This window comes from Elaeis guineensis, chromosome 2 (genome assembly GCF_000442705.2).
Source record: "Elaeis guineensis isolate ETL-2024a chromosome 2, EG11, whole genome shotgun sequence".
Classification (NCBI taxonomy): domain Eukaryota; kingdom Viridiplantae; phylum Streptophyta; class Magnoliopsida; order Arecales; family Arecaceae; genus Elaeis; species Elaeis guineensis.
The window spans coordinates 6,886,995-6,902,218 of record NC_025994.2 but is presented as its reverse complement, the minus strand read 5'-3'; the positions used below and the strand labels follow the sequence as shown (position 1 = coordinate 6,902,218).

The 15,224-nt window shown below is 37.3% G+C and overlaps 1 protein-coding gene across 3 annotated transcripts; it reads right to left on the bottom strand.

The window, feature by feature from the left end:
- Window positions 1–679: 679 nt before the first annotated feature.
- On the bottom strand, window positions 680–13,828 carry LOC105060377 (probable LRR receptor-like serine/threonine-protein kinase At1g56130). Of its 3 annotated transcripts, none has more exons than XM_010944050.4 (24): window positions 13,644–13,828; window positions 12,892–13,081; window positions 11,091–11,162; window positions 10,534–10,605; window positions 10,361–10,432; window positions 9,868–9,939; window positions 9,696–9,767; window positions 9,551–9,616; window positions 8,841–8,912; window positions 8,543–8,614; window positions 8,373–8,444; window positions 8,162–8,233; window positions 7,957–8,022; window positions 7,621–7,686; window positions 6,383–6,427; window positions 6,225–6,289; window positions 5,764–6,143; window positions 4,885–5,086; window positions 4,634–4,801; window positions 4,421–4,539; window positions 2,497–2,713; window positions 2,129–2,360; window positions 1,810–1,960; window positions 680–1,408 (listed from the first exon to the last, which is right to left on the bottom strand). In XM_010944050.4, exons 1-24 carry the CDS (start codon window positions 13,762–13,764, stop codon window positions 1,013–1,015), a joined length of 3,132 nt encoding a protein of 1,043 aa, XP_010942352.1. In that variant the 5' UTR covers window positions 13,765–13,828; the 3' UTR covers window positions 680–1,012. The 3 variants fall into 3 exon arrangements, with proteins under 3 accessions (XP_010942352.1, XP_019710848.1, XP_029116618.1); XM_019855289.3 differs by having other exon boundaries at window positions 2,503–2,713; XM_029260785.2 differs by lacking the exon at window positions 4,634–4,801.
- Window positions 13,829–15,224: the final 1,396 nt, after the last annotated feature.

Below are 15,224 nucleotides of genomic sequence, written 5' to 3'. Positions count from 1 at the left end.
TGACGACGATATAAAGGTGGCAAAGCAGAGATGCAGCCCCTCCCCTTTCTTTGAAAGCTCTCAGACACCATCTGCCCCTTCCTTCTTCTCATGGGCAGGAGATGAGGACTCGACGGTGCCCGGAGGGGGCTGGGGAACGCCGTAGACTTGCGCGTCGACACCGGCGCTCGCTTCCTGCCTCCCCTTCGCCTTCCCAAGAAAGTAGCAGCCGAACCCGAGCAAGATGGCAAAGATAATAAGAGGGAGAGAGATGACTAAAACGAAGCCCATCTCTGCTCGTTTTTCCAATCGGCCTCAGATGGGAACAAGGGATTCAAGGTAGAGAGGTTATATAAATAAAGGGATGAAGGCTTGATGGAAGTGTTGGGTCTCCCCAGATACAGCTGGAATGAGAGGGCGGTGGAGAGAATCCAGACAAGGTTGGGGTGCGAGTGTTGCTGCTTCCAAAGCTAAAAGCTGAATAAATAGACAGGGGAACCTCCTCTTTATGCTTTCCAGAAGAATAAAGAGAGAAGTGGCGTGTCTCACAGCCGTGCCAGGCAACGCTACCATAGGACCGTTACGCAACGTTCGAATGTATTTAAAGTTTGGCAGTATTAGTCTATTCTCGAGAATGCCTAGGTGCTGCCCAAAGATGGTCATAACCTTTCACCACTTGATATTAGTCCGAAGTGAATACTTATTTGTATCTAAACGTAGTGATTATTACTGAATTCATCCATTCACTATTCCAATGCAACCTAGCTTTGGCATAGACATCACTAGCATTCACAACATTGTGGATATTACAGAAGGAGCATAACAACCGAAACTTCAATCACTCTTGCAGAAGTACATTCAGCACTATCAACAGAACTACTGCACTCTTCAGCTGACAAACAAGCAAGGACAGTATGACCATCTTAGCTAAGCTGTAATATAATTTTCCCAAGTTATATTGCATGCTTCTAGTGATTTTTTTTCCTTCGCTTTTTCTTCCCTCTACCGTGCTTCTTCTGTGGGCGAATGGCTACTACCTTCCTTCAGTTATGACCTCATCCAGCAGCGGTCCGGAGGGTGAAGGCATGGGCTTTGTATCAGATCCCATGGTTATGTTGGATGGTATGCTGGTTTGGATATTTACTGATTTTATCATCGAGGGCTTCGAAACGCCACCGCTTGCAAAACTGCTGCTGATATCATTGAACTGCCAGTCTGTCAAATAACCAGGCCTTGTTGTGACTTCCCCTACCTCAATATCACCTGCCAGCATCGCCACCACCCTCGACATGGGTGGGCGCAGCATCGGCGATGCTTGAGTGCACAGAAGAGCTACATTGATAATGCGGATGGCTTCTTCTTCATTGAATGATGATAACCATGGGTCAACCATTTCCAGCTCGCGCTTGTTCTCCCTTAAACTCCAAGCCTATGGAAAAGAGTGATAAGAATTGTATGGTGTCATTTGATCTTTTATATGTACAGATGGGAAAATGATCTATTACTATGATCAAGGTTAAACAGTACCAAGCGAAAATTTAGATTGTAATGGTACTTCAGCTAAAAAGAGATTGACGTAAAGAATTACTTGGAGCAATGCCAAGTCACAACTGCTAACCAAATTGAGATTTTTTTTTTCCTTTTACACAACTATACTTGTCAATTGTGTATAACATTAGAAAATATTTAATTTAGATTGCAAACTGACTATATATAATCACTGGGGTGCTATGGGAACTGCAGGGTAGAAGACCAGGCCTACAAATCACCCTGAGAGTGAATTGACTACAGTTGATACGATTTGCAAGAAACTTAAAATTGTCAACCTACCCATTCGAGGAGATAAACTTTCTCCGCTTCAAGACTCTGATCTGAATTAGGCCTTCCAGAAAGAACCTCCAAAGCTACGACTCCAAATCCAAAGACATCGGCTTTTTCTGTGAGATGCCCTCTCATGGCATACTCGGGTGCAAGATAACCACTTCGAAACAGTAAAAATAGTGTCTTTAGTAATAAATCATTTAAAAAATGATATAGAAACAGTATGTTCTGTTGGTGCACTTAAATTCAGTAGATAGCGATCAATAGAAAGCAAGTGCATGCAGATGAAATCCAGCAAATTAAGGAGTAATGATATAGGCATCCTTACATTGTACCAGCAACTCTTGTGCTGATATGAGTCTTCTTATCATCATAAAGCTTGGCGAGACCAAAATCTGATATTTTGGGGATGAGATCGGCATCAAGCAGAATATTGCTGGCTTTGACATCTCTATGTACAATTCTCACTCTTGACTCCTCATGAAGATATGCAAGACCTCGTGCTGTACCCAGACATATTTCAAAGCGAGTGGGCCAATCAAGGTGCAAGTTGTTCTCACCTGAAATGCAACAATGATCACATGCATGAGTTGGTGTGTCTGAAGAGCCCTGTTAGCAAGGATTATGCACCCTATTGCCAGAAGTTTAAGAACCGCATATCCGAAAAATAAATGAATTTTGAGTGTGCCTACTAACTTGTACCAAAGAGTGCCTGATCCAGGCTCTTGTTTTCTAAGTATTCATAGACCAGGAGACGCTTGCCTCCCTCGATACAGCAACCATACAACTTCACAAGGTTTCGGTGCTGCACTGCAGATATAGTTGCAATTTCTGCCATGAATTGGCGCTTTCCTTGGCGAGATGCTGCTGATAATTGCTTCACGGCCACAATTCTTCCATCTAAAACTTTACCCTGCAAAAAAGTATATAATTTTTTGAGGAAAAATTCTTCAAGTAAGCCTTAACTCCTTACTAGTTGGGGTCGGCTAGGGCCATGATATTTTTTGACAAAAAATATGAGGGTCTAATGTTGCAATTGTAATGTGCTTCAACTAATTTATCCCTGCTCAATGGTCGTGGCAATGTTCTGTCAATTTAGTATTAACGTGATGGTCAACGACATCACTGTTTTAGAAACAAGAGGTTTCAAACAAATGCATATATTCCTGCAAAGGATCAGCAATACAATTTCAAGAAACTTTTTGAGAATTAAAAGATACAAAAACCATGATAGGTTCATTGCCCTGACATAGAAGGATTCATGACGTTACTAAAGTAAAAATCTCATTAATGCTAAGTCCTTCCCATGATAATCTATTGATCAGGAGGAGACATGGACCTCACCAAGGCATACATGTAAAATTCTGCTGCTCATTTACATGCATACTTATGTTAGGCACAGTATATCAACACTGAGCAATTCGGTGGTTATCTACCACCATCCAAGATTGAATCGGGGACCTCTCCTATGGAAAGTTGGCATGCCAACCAGCTGAGATTACAGCTATGGCAACTAGACCTTATTTTTCAAAGGCTAATTTTCTAGTTTATGGATTTTTGATCACCATATTCCACATCATGGATACATGGATGCTTGATTTTGTAGATAACTAGATATCATCTCTCTGAGTTTGAAAGTTGTTGCCCATGACCATATCACTGTACATATTTCTGCTGGCAAAACAAACAATGCCATTTGACATGCCTTATATGTACACAGATGCGGAGTCATGGACACAAATTGGTTTATAGTGTTTAGTCCTACATCAGTCAAGGATCTCAATTGACAATTGCTAGCTAGTCTTTTTGGGTGAAATCCTTGGTCTTTACAAATTAGAGCCAACTGAGCTTAAGGCCCATGTATGACTAAGGGACATTGCAATATAGGTCCATATGTTGGAGAATGGGATAGTCCAACATTGGGTAGGCAAATGACTTTAGGTGCCCCTAAATACATGTGGGTCCATCCTACTCAACATGGTATCAAAGCTCAGGTTTGCTCGAGATCATGAGTTCGAATTCCCTCCCTGCTAATTATTCATTTAATTACCCCATTCTAGCCTTAGGATAGGATTGCTAACACCTTGGGCCCTTCCTTGGTGAAAATATCAAGTCTTAAACATCAAGGCTTAAACTGGGAGAGCATGTGAGGTTCCATGTTGGCTTGTGTTTAGTTCCATATTTGTTGTATCCAAGGTTTGCCGTCTTGGTATCGGATCCCATACCAGTGAAATCTTATTATAGTATTGGTATGCAGTACGATACGGTATGATAGTGTCAGTATGGGGTGGTACGCATCATACGGAGCAGTATATGGCGGTACAGCAAACCATGGTTATATCTTAATGAGATCTTGGGTATATAAGTAGGACTAAGGATCCAAAATAATAACTTTTGGCTGGCTTTTCTTGAATGACCATTTGGATGAGGTTTAGGGTTGTTATAGGTTGCACCTTTTTTTGTTTGGAGGAGGTTCCACGTTCAAACATCAGAAGGAGACTCTTAGTGTTTCTTATAGGTAATTCTTGCATTATTTCTTTGATATGAGTTGTAGCACTTTCATCAATATTCTTTAAAAGGGAAAAATAATAAATAAAGGATGTCATGGACTGTAACTCACCTTAAACACAGGACCAAATCCACCCTCGCCGAGCTTATTATTAGGATTGAAATTTTCTGTAGCAGTTTTCAATTCCATATAGGTGAAAGTGTCTGGCCTGGCACTAATTTCTAACAGATCTGCATTACAAAGGCAAAAACAAGTTATAACCATGTTCAGTTCACTTCTAGCATCAGTCAATATATCTCTGAAGACTATTAAAATAAATTGCACCTTCATCATCATCCTTGCCTAATCTTCTCCTCTGTCTATATATTAAAATGACAAGAAGAGTAAATAGGCCTAAAGCCACAGCACCAGCTGCAATGCCGGCGACCAGACCTGTCTTTTTATTTGTTGAATCAGTCGATGGCGGTTTATTACTAACAGTAGGGGTGAAGTCTGGACAGTAAATTTAAAAATAAGAAGCTGATAAGTAAATTTAAACTAATAGTTAATTATTAAATTTGAGTTTTTGTAATTACCAAAAGGATATACACTGATAGCTGATATGGATGAGCCATAGTAGCCTTGAGTTGGCACACAGCAGGTACCCTTTCCAGACCAAAAGAAATGAATATCTAGAAAGTTATTTGTCACTGGTGCAGTGTACTCTTTCACAACAGCTCTAAAGGATTTCTCCCCAGCTTCCTTTTTAATATCAAAGTCCTTCTCCTTTCGATCACCCTGAAATAATAGCAAATGTCACAAACTCAGATAGTAATTCATGTAACCATTCGCAAGACAGAGATGGCAAATACCTTGATTTATAATCACTTAGGTTGATAAACATTGATTTTTATGATAGTTCAAGTATGCCTACTTGATAGGTCACTGGGAACTAAGTAATGCTATAAAACGCTGCGCTGATGATTGAGAAAACTCCATCTTTGCTTATCCAATCTATCAGTTTAGATAATACATTATTTGATCATCCATGTGCTTGAATTTGACTAACAGCCATAATACAAGCCATGCTTTAAGGAGCCGTTGTTTGATCTCGGGTGAACCATTACTGCTAATAAAAAATAGGTAATCTCGCAACCAAAAGTTTAATCTAACACATTGAAGCGATATTTGTAGAAAGACCCATGCTTCTAAATTAATGACACATACATTACTTTTGTTTTTTACCCTGGAGATACTGAACAGATGAATCATCCATCTGTGAAGACAAATGATTAGAAAGTCATCATTCCTATAAAGTTTTCATGAGTTCCTGGACATCATACTATGTTAAGCAGTTGTGCATATGAACTCTGTTATGGTTGTTGCTTTCATTATTTAAATCATGCTGACACGATTTTCTTATTACATTCATTATTGGTGTATGCTTGAAACACAAAAGATTTGAGCACACTTACCTGTATATAGATATCAAAAACTCTCCTCCCAACACTTTTCCAAGTAGGTGGATCGAGGATTTGTGTCTCAGCAAAATGCAACTTTATAGTGTAATTTCCATTCTCAAGCCCAAGACCATAGTATCTTAATGATGATGGAGAGAGCCTTTGAGTCTGGTACAACTCTGTTTCTAGAGTGTTTGGGAACTGAGATGCACTGTTCAGTATATAATCAGGATTCGAGGCATCCATAAAAGTTCCAACACTGCTAACTGCCCATCTGTTTGAGTCAGTCACATAATAAGATGCTGTTGTGAGAGTTTTGCTGTCTATTTCATACACAGTTCCATCAGAGGATGTTATGGTTTTATTACCACCACATGTTATAGCAAAGGAAGAATCTGCAAACCAGTGGACCAAAAAAATAAATTATTTTTAGGAAGCGACTAATTGTAAAAAAAAAAACAATAAGAACAACTTACAAATTGGTGATCCACGATTGCAAGGTATATCTCGCTGAAGACAATTCAATCCTGAAGGCAAAGCACTGTAGACATAACAATGCAATGGCAACACTTCAGGAAAAAAAAAAATTTAGTGCTGCAGAAGTTCTAATGGTTATTCTATCAGTGGCATGTACCTGATATTAGAACTATCAACCACAAAATTGTTGGCCACCAAGTTCCTGTACGATTCAACAAAGGAAGTTTACGTCAGTGGTACCACGGCATGTGGAAGAAATCATATTCTGAAAAAGAAAGGGAGGTAGTGTTTCAACTACTACCTAAGCGATCATTAAGTAATTTTAGTTAAATGTCTTGTCCCCCCTGCTGAAGCAAGAGTATGTATGTATGCAAACACTCATGCACATGCATGTGTGGAAGCACGCGTGCACACACCACACACATATATATATGCATGCATGTATCTATGTATGTATGTATACACATACACACATACGTACATATATGTACATATATATAGACACACGCAGACACACATACATACATACATATGGGTATCTTTGTGCATATATGTATGCATATATATGCATGTGTATATATACAGCTGAACTTTGCTTTACTTGAATTGATCTCCACTCATATTTGGTCAGATCCACATTGGAAATGGGGATCCTTCACTGATGATCCAAGTATTTGGTTGTGATCTATGACCTTGAAATTGCCTAAAATCCAAAAATGTGATTTGGTTGTGATCACATTTAATGGCTTGGATCATTGATGTTGGACTAGATGCGTCTAGATCTGAGTGGAGATCCACTTACATATAGTTAACTCTAGCTAAATATGTATATGTATATAAAGTTTCAACCAAGAAAGAAATATTGAAGGGATTTTTTGAGATCATGGAGCTCATAATTGCAAGATTTTTGGACTAACAGAAATCATGATTTGAAATGGAGTCAGTTGTTCCAAATTCAGAAGGATTGAGGGGGTTGACAGGCATCCTTACCCTCCAACTTGTCCTTTCTGTTGCTTCTCCAAACTACGACCCACATCAGTGTGGCACGTATCACCAAGATGGGGTATTTTGGCATCCTAAATGGTCTAGATTAGAATAAAACTGTTTCTAATTATACAAGAATGATCTTGATGATCTGAAGTTGTGATTCTACTATTGAATTGTTTATTGCGAGGTAATGCACATGGAGCCAAATTTAGATCTATACTCTGCATGTTTGGTCAAATTGTTCATATCATCTCAGTCCTGCTTCTTTACAATATACCTGTGAATATTTGATATCATGTGTAAAAAGGGAAAGTATCCTGGTCCTTCAATTCAGCTGTAATTAACACTTCTAAACATTGTACCATGACTAGATAGTATTATAGAGAGGTTTTCTGCTTTTCAACATACAGTTTCAAATTTTGTTGGCTAACCCATGAAGGAAAGCTTCCTGATAGTTGATTATATGATACGTCTCTGCAAGGAAAGACACAATTTTTCATCAACAGAATGAAAACAACAAAAAGAAAAGAAAGCTTATCGTAAAGTCACCAAGTGACATTAGTCTACATTATTGAAGGAATCATACTATCATATGCTTAAAGAATTCAATCAGTTGAACATTCTTGTATACATAATATTGTAAACAATAAATGGAAGAAAAGGATCTGAAATAGGATAAGAAAGATTGAAAGATTTTGTTATAATCAGATTTGAATTAATTTAGGAAGAATTAGATGAACATACATATTGAGAAGTGAGTTGCTTTTGCTAGTAGGCAAGCTACCAGATAGGCTATTGTTCCCAAGAAATCTGCACGAGGAGACATTAAAAGAATAAAACCAAACTTTTTTGTTAAGAAATGAACAAGGAGAAAAAACTCCATTGGGCAGGCATTTTTTCAAGAAAAGTGAGTATATAATTGTTAAATGAAGACATCTATTTTTCTTACAAGTAGCTGAGTGAACTCAAATTGAAGAGAGATTGAGGAAGCTGGCCTGTTAAATTGTTAAAGCTCAGATCCCTATAGAAGTAAATTTACAAAAGAAGAAATAGATTTGTTATTAGTACACAGACCGAATTATATGAGATCATATACAGAAGATATCATCAATATAACACAAGTCATCCACATGAATAACAAGTGACTTTAGTCGACTTACAATATCTGCAAATTAGTGTAGAGTGAAAAGTCTGGTGGAATAGCATCAGATATCCTGCTATTCCTTAAGACTCTGTAAACAGCATATGATGACGTTAACTGACAGAATGACATGGAACGAAATTAATGAAACATGATAGCAAATTGTGCAGTTGAGACGCATGAACTTACAACTTGCTTAAGGATGTTAAATTACTAATAAATGCTAAAGTTGAGCTTCCATTTGATATGTCGCCTAGCCGTCTGCATTGCCACATAAATAGATCATGAATGAATAAGCATTTTTCAACAAAGGAGTGCATGCATATCACGTCGATCAATGTCTAATGACTATATGTTATTGGTATCATTCAAATGCATTTTCACATTCCTGCTACTACGACATCACATCAGCTTATGCTATAGGTCACAAATTAATCAAATATATAACTGAGAGCTAGCTGAACTAGAAATAGATGAAAAAACTTACAAGTCTGTCAAACTTGTGAGACTAGAAAAACTTGAAGGGATTGGGCCTTCAAAAGAGTTGCCTTGCATCCTCCTATGATGAAGATTCGAGAATTAGTGGCTAAAAGGAAAATTTATGTATATCCAGATAAAGATATGTTTCATAGGTAACGTTACATCCTGCAGCTTCCGAAAAATCAACAACAAATTAGCCACAAATGCAAAATGTAATATGCAACAATTTTTTGCTGTTCTTTTCTCCCACCAATGAAGCATATAAAGCCTTTAATTACCAAAAATAGCATAAAAAGTCTTTCACATGACCCCTTCTGCAATTTAACAATACATCTCAATATGTGATATGTCATTTGTTATTTAATGAAATCTTTCTGCTCACCTGTGCATGTAAGCATAGGTGAACCTTTCTCCCAACAATAACCTAGCCGAAGAACATATATGTTGATGAATTTACAGATTCTTGTATAGCGCAACAAATATAAAATAAGTCTTCCTTTAGCCTCCTCGAGGCTTACTGTTACTCTTTCTTGTTTCTTTAATAAATTGGGGTAGGTTCTGCCCTCCCTCTCACCCCCAACAAATGGAAAAACTAAAAAACTAGAAAAGAAAAACATGGACTAGCAACATCACAAGAAATATGATATAGATATCAAATGAAACAAATTGATATCATATTGCAAGGGCATCCAATGAAATCCCATTTCTTAATCTTACAAAGTGGTTAAATTTGTCTCACTGAAGTCTGGTATTTTGCCTGTGAAATTATTGTCTGATGCCCACCTGAAATTACAACAAAATTAGCCAAGGCCAATTTGAATTTGTATAGCCAATTTTTGCACAAATAGTATATAGGACTTACAATGTCTGCAAGTTCTTGAGACTTGATACAGTTGATGGGAACTCACCACCTACTCCACAACTATCTACGTACCTATTCAAGAAAGCATAAAGCTGTAAGTCATAAGGCCCATGTTGATAGTCTTCCATTTACAAACATACAACATGGTCCTTGAAGGTAATCAGAAACTAACAATTGCTGGAGATTGCTCAAGTTCCCAAGCTCAGAGGGGAGTGAACCACTGAAGTTATTGGCACCTACACCCCTGCAGAAGTTGACGCAAAATCAAATGTCCTGTTCTTTGCCATCATTGTCAAGCCAAAACAATTTAATATCATGAAACACTGTAGTACACCAGTGGCTTCCCTTGTCATGGCACCCCTCTCCACTTGGAGAGCTCCAGGGTTTGAACCCTGGAGGTGGTACCATATTTTGCAAGAAGAAAAAGAATATCTCTTCTAAATTTGTCCATAACCTGATTTGCAATTATTGATGTTCTCCTTACAGATAGTCCACGAAACATCATGTTCTATCTCATAGTCTAGGAGTAGTTAGAAACACAAAGTTCAGAGAAAAGATCTACGTGCGACAAAGTTATTAAGGCTGAGTATTATATTAGTAACTTGCTACGTGACCAGTATAAATTGAACAATAAAAGCATGAATAATCTGTTGTTTGTTTCTTACAATGAGATGAGCTTTTGAAGCTTTCCAAGCTCCTTTGGAATGGTCCCTGATAATGCATTTGTACCAACAGTGCTGGTGATGAAGGAATGGAAATTAGAAATGGTGAGGACAACAGAGAAAGCATTGATGCTTTAAGAAATCACTACTTCAAATGAGCTTGTCATTGATCTTACAAGTATTGCAACTCGGTCAAATTCCCAATAAATGCTGGCAACGGACCAGTCAAGTAGTTCTGAGACAAATCCCTGTAAAAAAAGTTATCATCCGATCAAAATCACTAGAATTGACACCAAGGCCAACTAAATACTTTCTCATGATTCTCCAGGTATGTCATTGTTCTCACTGTGTTGTAGCACTAGATCATCCGAACAGAGGGTTAACATTTTCTCAGTTAAAATTTGAATTGATACAAGCATATAGTGTCAGATTTGTTGAACATATAAAGGCATTCGAGGAATGCTAGATCTAAACACTTTCTTAGATGAAAGTCAAGTCACGCACATTTGATGCACACCTAGCATGTCACTTATTTTTCTGTAAGGTCCACACCAAATCGATGATGCCATAGACCTTCTGAATGCAACTAGCACAACCAATGTACATGTTATTCATAAAATAATTAGATGTTCATTTCACAATTTTACCTACACTATCTTGTATATTTCACATTTCTTAAAAAAAAATCACCCCTTTAATTTGATTGGAAGTTTGAGAAAGTGAGTGACCGTACAAATCCTTGAGGTATGTCAAGTTTTGCAGCTCCTCCGGGATTGTGCCTTCCACATCTAAGGCATATACTCTCCTGCATACAAACATATTAAAAAAAATAAGCATAAAAGAGTGTTATAGCAAAAACAAAGCAAATTGTTAATTTGGAGAGTGAAGCAGTTTTTCTCCCTAATACATCTAAAACAAGAGTCCTTGACAAATCTAGAATCCTATTTTCCAGATTTTTTTATGCAAACTACTTAAATGTAGTATCCCTATGGAAGCCAATTAGATTGCTCGGTTAACTACCTGTTTTCTTTATTGGAAGAAGATAAAATGTTACTTCGGCAATAGTGCCATAGTCACACACAACCTTTTGTCCATACCTTCATGGCCGCCTCCAAAGGCATTTATTGCTGAATGTTGGTTGACAAATAGTGACATTCAAGATCCATTCTTTGGAGGGTAAAAAAACTTATCCGGAATCTATATTTTTCTGGATAAATATTTTTAGGCAATATTTAGATAGAAAAATAATTTACCCTTGTTCTTTTATGTATTAAAAATGACTCTAGAATATGTTGTTGATTTTTTTTGCATTACTATTATCCTGGGTATAAGTTGCTAAGATTTATCCATATTTTTCATAATACCTTTTATGATATAAATATTATTATATATAATATAATATATGATATAATATACTATAATATATCATATACTTAATCTTATATATAATATATTATAGTATAATATATAATATATATCATATAACATAAAATAATAATATAATCTACATAATATCTCATAATACAATACAATATATAATATTATTATTTATAGAGTTAGGGGTACTTTAGGAATAAAATAAAAAAATATTTCAACTATTGATTGAAAAATGATTTACCTATCTTTTAGGTGGGTTGCGACTTATCTCTATTTTATGGGTAAATACTACCTATAAGAAAATAGCTTATCTATTTAGAAAAATAGGAGAACAAGGGTAAGTTGGTCAATGAGAAAGTTGACCAACTTTCTCATGATATTTATCCACCAAAAATTGGCCCTTATGTACAAAGTGTCATGCTTGAAAGATTAGAAGTGCTCTTAATTTAGCTTGACTTTAGCTGGCACTACCGTACACTTGCTTGACCCCGTCCACCCTTAACCCCAACATAACCCAACTCAAACCCCACCTATCATGTACAATGAAGATGACTCCAGGCATTCTGACCTTTCCAACATAATTCTTTTTTTCTTATAAAATGGTTATATAGAATCTTATTTATTACTAATGAGATAGAAGTCCTAGAACAGTCCTTCTCATCCAACTATCAACTAATATCATTAACTCTTTTATTTAAATATCTTGGGCTGATCATAACTTAAGTTATAATCTTAAACCATACTACTGTATTATTATCTTCATTTATGACCAATAGTTTTCTTTCCATAAAGAACATGAAGAGAATGAAAAAATACTAATTAATTTAATTGCTGGTACTATTTTATCTTATCCATAAAAAGAATGATTCTTAATTTTTTTATTAGCAATAAATGGTATTTTTGTAAAAAAAGCCCTTTGATTATTGATTTTGCAAGAAAAAATCAGATTAATTTTCTTAAAAATGACATATATTTTAGGATCTCTGGAAAATTTTACTCTTGGATGATGCACTAAATAAGTAAATACGGTACACATCTGCTAAAAGTCCAAAATAATAATAATATATATATATATATATATATATATATCCAACACATTCGTTTAGACATTTACTACACCAACTTAGGTCCCCGGAGAGAGAGATGTTTGGGCATACAGCTGGGTGATGTGGCAGGTGGTCCCATTGTTGTAGCTGCAGTCACATTTGATGGCGGGGTTGAAGTTGGGGTTTTTGAAATCGGTGGAGTCGATGGCGGCGCCGCTGCATGGTTCGCCACTGATGTTCCACGCCGGCGACGTTGTCGCCTTCTTCCCCCAACTCCCCAGTATCGCGTTCAACGCCTCAACTACAACACCAAAGAAAAAAAAAAATCTACATCAGCATGACGCACGTACACCATCTGATCTTCGGAACACGTTTTCCTGGGGAGTTGAAAAATAATAAAATAAATAGTAATAATATTTTTAGAATTCAACTATAGCCATTCCAATTCGATGTGGCACCAAATAATTGGTCAAGAAAGAGAAATATTCGACCAATGGAAAGCTTGACACGGAACAACATATAACTATAAATAAATCCTCTAAGATCAGTCAACAGGAATATATATATATCCGTACATGTGATTGTACTACCATCTACCAAAGAAGAATAAGATATTCATGTACCAAAAAAAAAGTACCAAAAAAAGAGAAGCATAAGATTTTCTCTTGCAGCTCAACCGAAAGTTTTAACCCTTGTATCTAACAATGGAGAATAAATAGACAAGAAATCCCAACTATTTCTTTCTTTGAGCTGTTAAAATTTTCGACTTGAGGAGTGTTAGATCGTTTATCATCTAATTAAAAAAAGAGAAGTGTTCGATCGTTCTTGCAGTACGTTTAATTTCTTTGAGTTGGCATACATACCTTCAGATGAGTCGGTTGTAGCTCGAGCTCCGGATCTCCCAACATGGAGGAAGAGACAGAGAAAGCTAAGAACAATAGCTGGTAAATAAAATATGGAACCTTTTGTTGGCACCATCCCCATGTCTCTCTCTCTCTCCCCCTCCCTCCCAGAGGGGTGGCCAAGTTAAAAAGCTTGGAGGATTCTTGGCTCCTTAATTTGTCTTGGTACCGTCCTCTTCAATTTATAAAGGTTGTGAGAGAGAGAGAGAGCCGGTGGGGTCTACAATGTACTCTCTCTGTCTTATGGTTAGGCTACCTTATGGTACTGTTCGTGATGCGGACTCATGAACCTTGGACCGAGTAAAAAAGAACCCACGCCGCAAACCCTCAACTTTGCAACAGGAGTAGTTGTATTTAGTTTCAAAAGAGCAAGCCACCGCAGTGGTAGTCCGGTGGAACGGATTTTTATCTTTCAATTAGATAGTCCGAATTCGAGTCACGTTGGATGTCATGATTTCGATTAAATATTGAGATAATAATAAATAAAAATAAATTATTTCTAATGGTCTGGATGCAGAATTTGAAAAGAACATTTGATCTATTGATCCTCGATGGTCGTGACTTATCCTGACATATCTCAATCCAAATTGATTTGATGAAACTAATGTCCAGGCTGGATTATGTGAGTCTGCTACGGTTCCATTGGGCTACTGATCAGATTATTGCATTGCATTAAGGTTTGCTAGTTTAGCAATTGAATAGGGTAAGAATAATATTATCCTTACCCAATTAACCTGAATTGAATAGTTCAATCCACAGTAGTCAATGCTCGTTAGGGCAAAGACTTGTGGGCAAGGTATAGTCTCGATGTTAGGGCAAAGACTTGTGGGCAAGGTATAGTCTCGATGTTCTCATTGGTGCATTGACCCTTTCTTTGGAATAGTCCCTTTGTTTTGAATAGTCCTCGCAAAGATTCTCATCCAATGTGTGTGAATGGACGAGTCCTCGACAATCAACATCTTAGGCTGCCATCTCAATCTACTGGACATAGACCCACACACCCCACCCCCCACCCCCCACCCCCAACCCAAAATTTTCAAGAGATATTTTGAAGAAGGGCAAATTTTTCCGGGCATACCAACATCTTGTGCACAGCTCGGAACCTCTTACCACTATTCGATTAATGCCTCTCTCCTCGGGTGCAAGGACATGATCCAGCCCGAAAGACTGCACAAGCCGCAATATCCTAATTGACTTGGTGAAACTAATGTCCGGGCTGGATTATGTGGAGCTTGCTAGAGTTCCATTGGGCTACTGATCGGATTATTGCATTGCATTAAGGTTTGCTAGTTTAGCAATTGAATAGGGTGAGAAAATATTATCCTGACCCAATTAACCTGAATTGAATAGTTCAATCCACAGTAGTCAAGGCTCACTAAGGCAAAGACTTATGGGCAAGGTATGGTCTCGATGTTCTCATCTGTGTATGGGCCTTTTCTTTGGAATAGTCCCTTTATTTTGAATAGTCCCCGCAAAGACTCTCTTCCAATGTATGTGAATGGACAAGTCCTCGGCAATCAACATCCTAGCTTGCCATCTCAA